General features: G+C 41.1%; 1 protein-coding gene across 1 annotated transcript in view; it reads right to left on the reverse strand.

The window, feature by feature from the left end:
• Positions 1 to 16036, reverse strand: part of LOC146970090 (contactin-associated protein-like 4) — a 209853-nt gene that overhangs the window by 143534 nt on the left and 50283 nt on the right. The window contains exon 3 of the mRNA XM_085804603.1: positions 1455 to 1565. Coding sequence (XP_085660729.1) covers positions 1455 to 1565 — 111 coding nt within the window. The remainder of the gene's footprint in view (positions 1 to 1454; positions 1566 to 16036) is intronic.

Here is a 16036-nt window from a genome sequence, read left to right on the forward strand (position 1 = left end):
GTGTTACCTGGAAGTCTAAAAACTCTAGTTCTGTCTGCGCTCCCCTGAGATCCACCGACACAAAACAACGTGTCAGTGGCTTTGCTTCCTCTCTGTTGTCTCACATCTCACTGGAGCAAAGACACAACTCGTACCTCCTTTTGGAACAAACATTGCAGTGTTTCCTCTAAATTCATTAGGAGTGGCGGGCCGCCATTCTAAGGTAAACTACAGATAACTATCTTGCTCAGTATCTACTCTTTTTTTACTCTTTTCTTATTAGCTTAAGATAACTCTTTATTTGTAGATGTTAAAACAGTGTAAAGCAGGATTTCCACTACCCGTTACTATTACTTTGCAGCCCTTTCCACCACACAGTTACAGCTCTACCTGACTCGGTTTAGGTCCTTTCCATTACAGCCGAGTCCTTCACAGTTCCTCCTCAGTGTCATATCACAGCGGCTATGGCTGCGTTGTCTCACTCTCTCTTTTCTCTCCTCTCGTCAGCTCCAAACACACTCGTTTACACCTCCTTAACTCAGGTGAAAGAATAACAACAGTCTCGGTACAGATCAGTGGGTGCTGCTGCTGTGTTTTTAAACTTAGCGGGTTTGATTGTTGTCACGCTTGAGTGCTAGTGGAAAAGCAAAAAAAACAAAACAAGTAGAACCGCGTTGAGCCGTGTCGCACTAGTGGAAAAGGACCATTAATAATAACCCCCCTAAAGAGTCTCAATCCGCTCTGTTTATCAATAAACATATGTGACCGATGTTGTCTGGCCTGCGGGCGACGATACAAACCTTTTCGCCAAGAGGTCAATGACCACTTGGCAGTCGGGTTTGGACGTCTTTCATAGGGGAGTGAGTTTTAACTTCAGAGGGGACAGAGCCTTTTCAGTTGCCGCTCCAAAATTGTGGAACGAGCTTCCCCTCCACATTAGACAGGCCTCCTCACTGTCCATTTTTAAAACTAGTCTTAAAACCCACTTTTATTCTTTGGCGTTCAACTCAGCATGAGACTCTACCTCTGTTTTAGTGTTTTATGGTTTGTTCTATTCATTGTTTTTAATGTTTTTTATTTTAATTGTTTTATTTAAATTCTAAATTGTTTTATTGCTTTTAAATTGTTTTAAAAGCAATTAACAATTATTATGTTATATTTATTCTTCTGTTGCATTATGTACAGCACTTTGTTTCAGCTGTGGTTGTTTTAAAGGGCTCTATAAATAAAGTTGAGTTGAGTTGAGTTGAGTTCAGTAAGTACCGCTACCCACTGCATGTCGTCACTTCTCCTCACTGATACCTCGTGACTGTGGCTAAGTACCCGCGGACGTACGTTACACTTATATATAACGTTATTATAGGGCGGGGGAGGATTGCAACATTCCTAGTGGAAACACTGCATTGTGAGCACAGTAAAACATTCCTCCAGTCTGTCTGAACCAGACCGGTCAAACTAAACTCAGTGATCCTCACCTTCTCTCCTGTTGAGTTTGGCGAAGCCCGGCGCGTGGCTGCTGGACAGCTGGGAGGAGCTCCTGAAGGACGACGGCGGCAGGTTGGTCACCAGTGGGCCGTCACACACCTCTGTTAGAGGCAGAAACAAAACACAACTTGTTGAAAGAATATCTGTAAAACATCGGTGAGAGTTTTAGGTTTAACAGTCATCTGTCAAATCAAATACTTTCTCCAATGTGAGAGTCAGAGGTTTGGACTGTAGGTGTGAAAGTCTAGATGATAATTTCCTGTCAGTCTTGTCTTGATAGATATTTTTTTCCTCACGTAAATAAGTGTCATGACACCAATTTTTCACCAGCGTTCATTACAGAGTAGGTGTGTGAAGGGGCGTGGCCACCAGCTGCTTAGAAGTTATCTCAGCAAGCTTTCATGAGATAATCCAAAACACAGAGGACTCACAACGCTCAAGAAATCCATCACAGTGTAGAGCAGAGCGACGTCTTTTCATTTCCATTATTGATTAATCTGCAGATATAATAGTCTTACATAAGCAGACCTACTGTAGCTCAGCATTGTGTCAGCGCTGGAGCAGAAGAACGACCTGACTGAACCCTTAACAGGAAGAAAAAATACTTTGGCTTAGTTGTATTTTCTTTAAAAAACCAATCAGAGGCGTCTTGGCTCGTTAAACACAAGATGAAGCAAAGCAAAGCAAAGCAAAGTAGTGTAACAGAGGTTCAGGATGGGGAGGGGAGAGGGGGTTTGGTGGGACGACTGTAAATAAATTAACCTGGCGGATTCCCTGATAGAAAAAAACACTTTAAGAATAACAAAAGATGATGTTAATGATTCAAATCTTCACCAATTTTCATTCACTCATTTTCAGCACCTTTAGGTTTTTGCTGTTCTGTAGTAAAGCAGATTATAAAAACAGTAAAAGACAGAGGAAGAGGAGACGAATGACATCTGGCCTCTAATAAAACCAGTCTGCAGATCGCCTTTTCAAATCATCAATGCGATAAATAAAACATACAAAGACAACACCATAAACTGTCTTATTTCATCTGATCAAACCAAAAATGTGGTTCAGTTTCCTTGATGACAAGATGAGCAGGAAAAAAATTCAAGTGTCTTTTTTTTTTTGCTTGGAAAATGTAGTAAAGCCATTCATTTATTGTCAAAACAGTTGCAGATTATTGTTTTTCCTATTTCAGCTATTAGATTTATCAACTAATTGATTGAGCTCAAATCCAATCAAGTCACACGACAACACAGCTTTATCATTAAATTGTCCTCCAAGCAGCAACGTGTCAGAGGATTCAGGATTTTTGCGTCTGGAGATAAAACTACACAGCAACATCAGTTCAGAGGAGAAGAAGCTAATTGAAGAGGCTTGTAAAAGTATAAATCGTTACTAAAACACTGTTTCTGAGTGACGCAGCACTCAGAGGGTCAGAAACTCATCTCATCTTTTAGCCTCAGGGAACTTCTCTGGGAAGTACGGAGAAGAGTAGTCGTGCATTTTTTTTTTCATCAGTGAGCTGCAGGTCAGATGAGTGGAAACCTTCGACTCTCCCTTCAGTCTTTCATTTAGCAGGAAGTGAGTTCACAACAGCCGGTCGGTACAGGAGCAAAAAGAAGAAAAAAAGAAAGCAGCTGGAGCGAGTCGTCCTCACACTTCTCCTGAGGATTCTGTATATCACAATATCAGACGCAGCGGGAGGTGGATTATTCCCCGTCTCTTACTCTGAGTGAAAAAACTGTTGAACTGGTACAAAAACACAGCAGGACGGGAGCTCGCTGATACCGAGAGAGATGAAAAAAAAAAAAAAATCTTGTGTCTCCAAATCACCCTGTAGCTTTTCAGGAGCAAAGTTTCACCCGTTCATTTCTAAACTCTTTAAGAGACGTTAATGACAAAAACCTGAGTTTGAACCTCTGAGTGTTAAAAACATCAGAGTCTATTACAATGAGTGAAGGAGGAGGAGGAGGAGGAAGAGGAGGAGGAGGAGGAGGAGGAGGGGGAGGAGGAGGGGGAGGTCTAATGTTCCCCGGTGGAAACAGGTCTTTGAGCTGTAATGGCTCCATATGAGATGAATGAACAGTGTAATAATGTGCAGTCAGATGAATGAAAGGTGTAATTCTGCCCAGATGAATAAATGAAATGTTGTAATCATGTGTCGTGTTGTGGAGATGAATGGCGTCCAGCTTGGATACTGATGGAGAGAGGGATCGTTGTTGTTGTTGCATGTTAACGGGCTAATGACAAATAAAAATTAGCTTTAAATGAATGAATAAATAAATAATTGCTTTAAAAGCATGCATCAGATTTGTTAAAATGTTGTATTCATATTGGTTTTATGTCATTTGAACCATTTTTAAAAAAGAGTAATACTGAATGCCCCTGAAAATGTCCAACGGTGTAACCACAAAACAATGATAACTATTAAATATCTTATCCACCTACACTGGATGTAAGTGTAGCCTACTTATAAAAAGTGTACTTTAAACTGAAACTGATTTTTTGCTCTGTTTCTATATTTGAATTTAAATGCATTTTAGCAACAATGGGCAGGTCGGACATATCCTAAAAACACAACTTTTCTTTTCAATAATGTGACAAATTATGTAAAAATCATCAGGAAACAAAGTGTTGCATTGCAAAAGTGAATAACATTTATACCACATTTGAGTCCTGATTCATTTAACTGAATATAGATAATAGATAACAGATAATAGATAATAGATAATAATAATAGATTTTTATGAAAAAATAACGGTTACACCACCTGACATTAGGTTGCATCACGTCATTGACCCTAACACACTGAACATGGCTTATGGACCATCAACTGCAAAAAATAAATAAAACAATAATAATAAACCATCCCATAACCTACACACCATGGTAATTAACAGTAACTTAGCAGCTCGTTTTAATTGGTGTCTTCAGGAAACTGTGAATGTGTCCATGTGACATGAATCCTCTTTGTTTGCTGCTGCTGCTGTTTGATTTGTTTTACACGGAGAAAACTCACTAAACTGTAGAAATGAATGTTTGTTTTATGGGATGTTCTGGGGACTGAACAGTGTAATTATATCACACACACACACACACACACAGATTTGGTGAACACCAGCTCAATAAATATTCATAGTTTTTTTCTCTAAACTGTAAGTTAAAGCCAAACTAACGCTGCAGCCCTGACGCTCTGTTAATGGATGTTGTTCTTCAGCGCCGAGACAAGAGCCCGTTACTATGATTCACACCGGGGTCCATCCCCGTCCCCGTCCCCACGGCAACAACAAGGCTTCAGCTTCCATTACTCTGGCAACATTACAGTAGTGTGCTTCACCTCCACGCAGGGCCGTGGCTAGGAATTCTGGGCCCCCTTAAAGAATACTAAAGTGGGCCCCTCCCCCTGACTTTTCCTTTTTTTTTCTTAGATTAGTATTATTGTTTTTTATTTAGCCTTCTTTGTTTTGATGCTAATGCAGCATTACACTGCAAAAACTCAAGTATCTGAACAAGAACATTTGTCTTATTTCTAGTCAAAATGTCATTTCTAGTCAAAACAAATCTCATTCTACTTAAAATAAGACACATCATATTAAAAGCAGCTTGTTTTTAGACACTTTTTACTTCTTTCAAGCAGATTTTCACTTGGAATAAGTAGAAAAAATCTGATAGTGGAGCAAGTTTTTCTTCCTTATTACAAGCACAAAAAACTTACTTTCACTGGCAGATTTTTCTATTTATTGTGAATTTAAGTGAAAATTATCTAAAAACAAGTTCATTTTTAGGTTATGAGTCTTATTTTAAGTGGAAAGAGATTTTGACTGGAAATGAGACATTTGAACAAGAAATAAGACAAATATTCTTGGAAAGATGTTGAGTTTTTACAGTGTACTATGAGTATTAGTCAGGGTCTTATGCAGAATAAATCAGTCATACAAAGATTAGACTACTGGGGTTTTTTATGGGCCCCACTGGGCCTGCTGCGTCTCTAACGACCTGATTCCATGGCAACACTGTTATTTATCTGTAGTTAAAGTAACGGGCATGAAATTAAAATTGCAGCATTTTTTTGTTATTTGAATCATTCATTTGGCTTCAGCAGCTTCACTAACTGTGATATCTTGGTTTAATTATAGCGTTCAAAGAAGTGTAAAAGTCTAAATATGGAGGCAATTAAATACATAGTAGAGACGTCAGCCTGCCCACCGTAGTAATGACTAAATACACACACATTACACATCTAATGATAAACATCCTTCTCTGTTTTCACCCTGGTGTTATAAGATCAACAAATCAGCAACTTGCCCACACACACGAGCATCTGAGAGTCTCATGAGACTCGTGAATGAATGCAATGAATAAAATTAAGATAATTAAAACTTACTAGAGGCAGATACAGAGTGTAAATACACTGGACGGCTGTGGCCACAAACAGCATCAGATATGAGGTTTGGTATCGTGGAAATATATTAAAGCTGCTAATGTGTAAATGTGAAAGGAGGTCAGAATCATTTTCTGGTTTTAGTGCGACTCAGAAAACATCTGTCCAGGGAGTACAGATGCTAAATAAATAACCTCTTTACTCGTCTACAGCCATGTTTATTAATGTGGCCAGTTGCTGCTGAATAAACCAATAACTCAGCTCTTCTCTCACACAGCTCCACAGTCACTTTAACCTCTTGTACGATGACATCACTGGTTTTTACGGCCGTAACAGCTGTGAAGTTGTAGCAGCTGCAGCCAGATGTTTCTGAGGCGGTGGAGACCAAAACCAGAGGGAAAAGACAGATTCAAATATTTAAATAAACTAATAAAATATCAGTTGCAGGTAAATAAAATGAGTTGACGTACATTTAAGGACAATAACTTTAAAGGAATGGTTCAACATTTTGGCAAATTGGCCCATTGCCATAACCCCTATAGTCATAGCAGTAGGTTTGTTACCTTTAATTGTCGGTGCAACTGTTTTTAGAACGGCGGAGCAGAGCCGTGAGCTGCTCAGAGCTACGCTACGGAGGCTCATTATGGGATTTCTTGGTTTCCCTCATCAAACTCATCAAATACACAATCCAACAACTCCAAAACTCTCTGGTGGACAAGTTGTGAGCTGCACATTCACCACGCTATGAGATAATAACACAACGTTACCACACAGAGTTGTTTTAGAGGGAAATTCATGTAAAACCACTGATGCACGTTGCCTTCAGGGACAGTTTTTCATCAACAGTCTCTGTATTTCCCTCTAAAACAACTCTGTGTGGTAACGTTGTGTTATTATCTCATAGTGTGGTGAATGTGCAGCTCACAACTTGTCCACCAGAGCGTTGTGGAGTTGTTGGATTGAGTATTTGATGAGTTTGATGAGGGAAACCAAGAAATCCCATAATGAGCCTCCGTAGCGTAGCTCTGAGCAGCTCATGGCTCTGCTCCACCGTTCTAAAAATAGCTTGCACTGACAATTAAAGGTAACGAACCTACTGCTATGACTATAGGGATTATGGCAATGGGCCAGTTTGCCAAAATGTTGAACTATCTCTTTAATATCAGGTGTTTGAGTGAAGAGATTTAGAAGCTCTATGTGATTAAAAAATGATCTTTTGTTAACCAGGTCTGAACTAACTTCAGGACTCTTCTACCAGTAGTTAACGAAATGCTTTTGAGCTTCACACATTTCATTTTGCTCTTTTAAAATGCAGTGAGGCCACTTGACAATCAGCTCTTTACTTCTCTGAGTCTCTGACAGACACTTGTTGCTGTGGGTGGTGGTGGTGGGTGGTGGGGGGGGGGGGGGGGTCCTGGCCTCAGCGTGAAAAGCAGGTGAATTACAGTCGTCTGAAGGAGTGAAATGAGGAGGCAGGGCTCTCCACAGCTGAGTGCTGTAATCCCTGAGGAGATAATGTGTGGTGAGAGGTAACACTCCACTCAGACAGAGAGAGAGAGATTAAAAAACACCAGGCCACTTTCCCTCAGCCGAGCTTCTGGCATTTAAGAGCACAAACAGCAGACAGCTCAGAGGAAAACGGAGCTAAATGTTGAATACATGTTGGACTCTGCAGCCGCTGAACCTCAGCACTGACCCCGGATCAGAGAGACGCCCTGAATATTAAAACCACTGCACCTTCTTCCCCTCTGGAAACAAGCTGCTTCATAAACAAACGCACCTCCGTTCTCCAGGATGAATCCACTAAAAAGAAGATATTTATTTATTCTCCTGGATTTTACATTTGAATGCGCCGCAGTTTCTCAATACTCAATACGCCAAGAAAAGAAGAGCAACATTTATGAAAAGAAGGCATCGCTTTTTCAGTCTTTCATGGAAGTGACTCTTCTCTTCTGGCCCGACAGACTTCCCTCTCCCCAGACTCTTCCTTCATTGACCCAATTTGTTCCCTTCCTCCATCCTTCCTTCTTTCCACAATCCCTTTTCTCTCCCTCCCTTCCTTCCTTCCTTCCTTCCTTCCTTCCTTCCTTCCTTCCTTCCCTTCGTCTTCACTTCTTCTTCCTTCCTAATTTGATCCAATTGACCCTCCATCTTTCTTTCCTTCCTTTTCCCTTCCTTCTTCCCCTTCTTCCTTCCTTGAATGAATCTGTTCCTGCCCTCCATCTTTCTGTCCTTCCCTTTTCCCCTTCCTTCTTTCCACAATTCTTTTTCCCTCCCTTCCTTCCTTCCTTCCTTCCTTCCTTCCTTCCTTCCTTCCTTCTTCCTTTTTGACCCAATCAGTCCCCTCCCTCCATCTATCTCCCCTTCCTATTTCCCTTCTTCCTTTCCTCCTATCTTTCCCTTTGTCCTTCCTGCCTTCCCTCCTTCCTACTTTTCCTTTGTCCTTAAGCCGGTGCATATTCTCATTTGTCCAGGTCATAGAATCTCAAAGGAGGTTAAATCGAAAGCAACTGGACTTAGTTATTTGTACAAATAAATAAGTCAAGTCAAACAAATAACTAAGTTAAATCGAAAGCGACTTAGTTATTTGTACAAATAACTTTGTACAAATAACTAAGTCCAGTTGCTTTCGATTTAACCTCCTTTGGGATTCCTTTGTCCTTCCTTCCTTCCCTCCTTCCTTCCTTCCTTCCTTGACCCAGGTGGATAACAGGAGGGTTAATAACTGGCTGAACAAAAAAGAAAAAGACTAAAATCAGGAAAGTTGCACAGACGTCAACGAGGACGGACTGGAAACCATCACACTGACACCTGAGTGACAGGATATCACTTTTTTATTTCAAGCAAATCCATCCATCACCACTCTGGCCAACACATCTACCATCCATCCATCCATCCATCCATCCATCCATCCATCCATCTACACAGCATAGTTTATCATTTAGCCAAACTGACAGCATGAAAATAATATTTATATAATATTTAATCAGCACTGACCTGTCAGACTGAGACCAGAGACAGGGGAGAGAGGAGGCCACAGCTCATTCACCTGCATTGTCCACTTCTTTACTGTTTTGCTGAGTAGTTAAGCGCCCCCCCCCCCCCCCCCCCCCACACCGGAGACCCTGAATACTGATGAGCTCCATCCATCACCTCAGACAAACAGGAGGTCCTGCACCTCCGAGCTCCCTGAGCCCCTCAGACCCAGAGTTCAGTGCTGCTGCTCCGTGTGAGCCGAGCCGAGCCGAGCCGAGCCGAGCCGAGCCGAGCCGCGGTGTTCAGCCATTCACAACACATCGCAACTGAGCAGGATAATGAGGCTGCAACAGTCAGAAAACACACAACTTCTAGTTTGACCCAAAGGAGCTCGGGTCCTGCTCCTCCTGCTCCTCCTGCGGCAGTTTATTCACGAGCAAAGAAAGTATTTAAACTAAAACAGAGTGGAAAACTTTGAGTTTAAGTTTTTGTTTTAAACTCTGTAAGTTTTCTGAGGATGAGATAAACGGAGTCACCACCAGCTCAGCCTCAACTTTTAAAAAGTTAATCCCGGGTCGTGACAGAGCTGAACTCCTGTTGTTCTGTGCATTGTTAAAATTCACTGATTTCAATGAATTGTTCACTGATAATCACATTTTTTTTTTTTACAATATTTTTTATTGAAATTTCAACTGCATTTCAAATTCAACATTAAATGTACAAACCTTTTCACCCATATCCCCACACATAGTCTAATCTGAATCTATCATGAGAGAGTCGCAGCTGTAGCCTACTTCATGCAGTCAAATAGCTGAGCTGAATTACTGGGATGAAGCACAATAATCGATCAGAGAAGTGGTTTCTGTTCATGCCAACACAACGCACAATAACTATCGATACAGATAACTATCGGCCCAACACTGTCTGATTTATCGTCCAATAATTATCGGCAAATACACAGATCAGACGTTACTAGAGCTGATTATTATCAGCCAACATCAGCTTGAGTCACTGTTCTTGTTTTTGTTGTGATAACGAGCACCTTTATTCACTACATCTTAGCCTTTCTTAACCTCAGGTGTGGATATTAAAGGTGTTAGCTACAAGTTTAATTCCTCCCAGCCACTAATAAGTGTCGCACTCACACTCGCTCTCACTCCAACCTTCAATTGTACTGGTTGCCAGGTAACGCCTAAAGGGAGTGGCTAGTAGCTAAGATAAGCTAACGCTAACCGTATTTAACGAGCAGCAGCTCGACTGGAAACACATCTGAAAATAATACTTTTATTCTGCACCCCTCTAGATGTTCTGTGGATGTATTATTTTTGAAAAATTAATCGTTTTGATGAAAAGGTTGTAGGCTAGCTATAACCTTCAACTGTCAAAAATGATATCGGTTATTGGTTATCGGCATCAGTTAAGCAGGAAGTTATCGGTTATTCTATCGGTGGAAAAAGAAAACAGTTATGGTGCATAGGGCTGGGCGATATAAAAAAATCTGATTGACGATTTAAATCAATTTCCCCCCCCTCCCACCTAAAGCTATGGTCAACAACAGCACAATTGGATCTCAAGTGAGTCGGACCAGTAAAATAATAGCATGATAAGGTATAAATAGGCTAAAAAACTTTTCCCTTTGTATTATATGTTTATAGTTACTATTCTTTTACTAAACATATTATCAACAATTTGAAATTTCTTGATAAAAATACATCTGCAATTTCAACAATAATATGCCTCTTCTGTCTTCTATGTAATTTTCACACTTGGCAAATTCATTCTGAGGGCCAGATTGGACTCCCTGCTGGACCAGTTTTGGCCCGCGTGCCACACGTTTGACACCCCTGGTCTACGATCTGAAAAATGATGAGCAATCTTTTTTTTTAAAGATTGCTCTTGCGCGCGCCCCTCGAGAGGTGTTGCGAGGGGCGCGCGCACTCTGAACTACGGGAGCCCAGCAGGGAGCGTTGGTGGTGGATGTTGAAGAGAAAATCGATTTTCGACGTAAATCGACGTAAAGTACAAATTCTAATTAATCGATAAAATCGATTTATCGCCCAGCCCTAATGGTGCATCCCTAGGCTACCTATGATTTTACCATAAAAACTGTGACATTTCGAGACTCAATAAAAAGCTAAAACATCATCAAAAAATGCCAACCGTTATTGTAACCATGGCGATGCCCATTGTTGAGTCTTGCTGCAGTATTAAACTGTCTGTGACGACTGTAACGTTGTTGTCAGGCCTGTGGTTTTAATGTACAAACCTACAGTATGCACCATGCACTTCATGCCCAAGTCAAGTTTCCCTGAATGAGACAGTAAATTACATCTTATTTATCTTATCTTATTTTTTCCTATCTTCATGTAGACAAGCAGCTATTATTTCATGTTTGAGCTCCGTCTGCTGTAGATCTTCAACGCTTAAAGCCTGATCGACTTCCTCCTCCTCGTCTCTGCCAGCGACCCCGCTGAGAAGCTCAGCACCAAGAATATTTATTCCTCATCTCCTGCTCTTCATCTGACTCTCTGTAAAGTTCTGACTCCTTCTGGCCTTCAAGCATTATTCAGCTTGGAAAAAAACAAACAAACAACAAAGAAAACATAATAAGCTCATTATACAGTAGAATCTGTACATGCACGAGTGCGGCCCACACACAACTGCATGACACCGAGGCTCCTCGCACCGAGCGGCTGAGTGGGAGACTGACATCAACCAAATGAAGTGATCACATCATCATCATGGCAGCATTTAAAATCTCTTCATCTTTAAACTGCCAGGTTGAACTCACATAAACACAGACTGAGCTGAAACAAGCTGCTGAGGAACCAGATCAGCTCTTCAAACAGAAAAACATCCAGCGCCGTGAATTATAATGCAGCAGAGAGAAATAATATGCAGATTTAGAGGGAATGCTGCAGGCGCCATCGCTCGCACTAATGGCTTCAGGATGAGATATGTATAATAAAATATCTACTAATTCAGCAGCTGCACAAAGTAAATAATTTGAATATGTTTGCCTGTAAATGTCTCTTAATAGAGAGCAACAGACAAACAAGTCTCTGTGGGAAGGGAAAAAAGAAAAATGTTCAGCACAAAATATAATTTTGCTCCGTCAATGAGATAAAATACAAGGCACGAGGAAAATTCCCATCGTCCGAGCAGCACCTCGGCAAATCTAATTTATTTCAAAAATGAAAAGACTGAATTGGACGTGGTGGATTCATGAAACTCCAAACTCTGCATTGCACCAGTGCAAACTGTTTCTATGCAAATGAGAACAACCAGAACAACATGGTCTACGTACGTCCTGTCCTTTTTTTTTTGTACAGGGACGGTGGGCAATCTGCTGCCAGAATGGATTTTTTGAGTTGAGTAATGTATTAATGCAAAACCTATGTATTGGTATAGAGCTGCATATTGTCTGGGAGTTGGGTTTCCATCATCATCAGCACCAACACATAGCATCAGCGTGGTCGTCTGCTGCTCCGTCACAGTCGCCGCCGCTCTCTCTCTGGGTTTGGCTCAAACTAACTCAGTCATTTGGCCGTTTGGTTTGGTTTGGTTTGGTTTGGTTTGGTTTGGTTTGGTTTGGTTTGGTTTGGCTGCTGCTGTTGAAACCGTTCAGTCATTCAAACTGTGGTGTGAACCAAACTACTGTTCTCTGTGGTGTTAAAGGAGACATATTCTGCCCCTTTTCCACAAATTATAATAGTTCACAGGTGTCTTAAAGGGCACTTTCACACCTAATAGTCCGGACCAAGGTCCAGACTTAATTTTTTTTTTGTTACATTGTTTCCATAAAGTCCAGTAAAGTTCGCTTTCACACTGCTGTTATGACAGCGGACTAAAGGATCTACCGACGTCATGACGGATGAGCGTGCGTCTGACGTTAGCGCATAGAAAGTGCTCTGAAAAAAGTAAAAGAAAAATATAGCCTATTGCTGGAAAGCACGCTGTGGTTTGTAATCGCGGTGCAGAAGAGTGAGTTTAGAGCTGATGAAAGGAGAGAAAAAAAGAGGGTTGTGCCGCGGCGAAAATGCTCTCATTGATCAGAGTGGCAGCGATCAGCGATCAGCGATCAGCTGTTTTGTGTAGTGGAGGGGAACACACACACGCGCGATCCTCCTGTCAGATGCGGCTGCATCTCTCCAGGTCACTTGTGTGTGAGTGTGAGAGAAATAAAAGCTCTGACTTGCTGGGATAGACAAGTGTGCAGACGTTGTTTGGTGTCACCCGCTGATAAATATCCGTCTTTTTCAGACTTTTTTCGGCGGAAAAAATATATCTATTCGGGTCAATGTATAAAAAGTAGGCTATATAAAAAAAATGCATGTATGGTTTGGGGATTTATATTAAACACTCTACTGTTTAATTCCGTGTAAACGTTTACAAGTGTAGCCTACACTGAGACACCCATCCTTCTGACCAAATCTGGATATAATATGATCTCCTCCTCTCCCCAAGTGTTGCCGCCGGTTGCCGCGGCTCCTCTTTCCTTTTTTTCCCTGTTTATTTACTTTTTTCGGCACGAGCGAATCTGACGTTATTTCCTGTATTTGGTCTGATAGTTCGAACCTTCCAAAAAAAATGCTTTCACACTACGCAGCAGCAGACCTTGGTCCAGGATAGTCCGGACCGAGACCACGTCCTGAGGCTGGACCAAAGACTCGGTCTTTAGTCCGGACCGTGGTCCGGGGGAGCTTTCACACCTGTCAATTTGATCCGAACTATCTGGAAAGTCCGAAAGTCCGGACCAAACGAGGTAGGTGTGAAAGCCCCCAAAGACATGTCTGTGTCATGCTTTGGGCAAAATACCACAAGGATCAAACATCACAGCTCTTTTCATCCTCTCTAAACAGCCCAGTTCAGAACGGCTGGTTTCAGTGCCTGTCCCTTTAAATGCAAATAAGTCACTGCTAGCCCCGCCCCTTCTACTGGTACCAGGGGTGGGATTATGCAAATTCAAAAACTAGTTACATCATTAGAAGACAACGGAGGGAACAGCTCGTAAAACCACGTGGATTTCAACCTCATGAGCCTGAAAATTACAGATTTTTTTTGTCAATTCTCACATTTTGGGGGCCTGAAGGCAAGACAAACACCTAAGTATATGATAAAGAGCCTTCAAAAAGTGATATTTCCATAATATGTCCCCTTTAAAGTAAAACACATCAGTTTGTGACATAAAATACCATAGATACATATCATACAAAGACATTCAAAGGACTTTCATCCCTCTCTCATATTGTTGGACTTCCGTCAGTCAATGCACTTTCAAATACAGATGACCAGCACTATGGAACAATTTACCTGCATCACTGAAATCACATCTACACTGTCATTTTGTTCAAAAAACAGCTGAAAAAATCTTCTTCTTTTCTTTTCTTTTTTTTTTAGCAAAGCTTTGCAGCACTTCATTGGGTCTGTTAATCTTCATCTTTCATTTTGTATGTAAATTGCTATCTTTTTAATATAATGCATTTCTGTATTATCATCTTTTTCTGACTTAGAAGACGTCGACCGTTGTTGTTTCCATATATAGAGGAATTTTAATAAACCTTTTTTTTTAAGCTTCCAGCTCTCCTGCACAGTGTTTAACTTCACTATTTTCATTATTTTATGCAGGCTATATAATGTGCAAATAAACCAAGCAAACTATACTAAGTGGAAGAATTTAAAAGTGAAACTGCAATTAAATCAACACATACAGTATATTATATATCTGTACAGTATGTGTAGGTGGTTATTTGCACATACAGTAGATGGCAGAAGTTAATATTTATTTCTAAGGACGAGCAGCAGCAGTCACCAAGTGAAATATCTTCTACAGCACAAATGTGAAGAATCTGAAGGGAAACTAAACCTGCACTAACATACAGTATGTTTATATCAGATAACTGTCCATCCACAGCTGTGCGTCTCCAAACCGGGAACATGTGGCTGGACAAGACATCCACTCTCACATCTTCTTCTAATCAGATACAGTGTTTTAAGGTGTCTGTCTATTGAAAGTCTCCTCAGATCCCTCAGTCACTGATCTATTAAAACCAAACAGCTGTCAGCGTCCTGGTCCCCTGGAGATCTGGACCAGAACAAGAGATCAATGCAGGGAAATACACTTCAAGTGCAGGGACACGTGTCCTGCTGTAACCTGAGACAAGCCCAGCTACTGGAGAAGATCAGACTGTGAAGCTCACAGACGGACGGACGACCCCTCACACCTGTAACAGCTGGTCTACGGAGACCAGAAAACCTCTAACACACACACACACACACAGTCTACTTGCCAGCCCATAGGGCCCCATTGTGAACCCGGAAATGTTGAGTACCCCAAAGTTTTATGTTAGAAATATATAGTATGGGTCCCCAGTATTCAGAAACTGCCGGATGCTAACTTATATATATTGGGCAATTAGCATAATTGACATAATTAGCATAAATGAGCAAAATCAAAATGGCTGTCTAAACCGGAAGTGACCAGATTTTAACCGCCAGTGGGCCGATTTTGATGGATTTCAAAATCTGGTCACCGGTTTAGACAGCCATTTAGAATTTTGAAAATGTCAGAAATGGATTCAGCATCATCAATAACCCCTAAAACCACTCCAATATTGCCCAGATCAGCCAAGTCAATTTTGTTGAAATATTGCCCACATAGGCAATTATGATCATTTATGCTAATTATGTCTGTTATGCTAATTGCCCAATATATATAAGTTAGCATCCGGCAGTTTCTGAATACTGGGGACCCATACTATCTATTTCTAACATAAAACTTTGGGGTACTCAACATTTCCGGGTACTCATTGTTGGCAAGTAGACTAACACACAAGCTCCAAAGAGATAAATTGAATAGCGTGACCAAAGGCACTTTCACACCTTCTCTAAACCACAACAGGAGCTGCTGCAGTCGCTGCATCTACTTAGTGTTACTTTACAGCCGACTCCCTCAGGAGACATTTGAAGATAAGTGCTCTTAAAAAAGAAAAAGAAAAAAAGAAAATAAAACTTCTCTGCAGCCAATTTGATGTTCTCTGTCTTCTGCTGCCTCTCACACACTCACAGCTCTTGAGGCTGGAAAACACAAAGGCTACTTCTATTCCTTTAACGAACCCAGAGAGAGGAGTTTCTACCCTTTTTTCTCAAAAAGTCTTTGTTGTGGAGCAGGAGGAGGAACATCTTCCGTACAACACCTGAACTAGAACTACTGGACCTTCACAC

Source organism: Trachurus japonicus, chromosome 17 (assembly GCF_045865225.1).
Source record: "Trachurus japonicus isolate A0001 chromosome 17, Traja_1.0".
Classification (NCBI taxonomy): domain Eukaryota; kingdom Metazoa; phylum Chordata; class Actinopteri; order Carangiformes; family Carangidae; genus Trachurus; species Trachurus japonicus.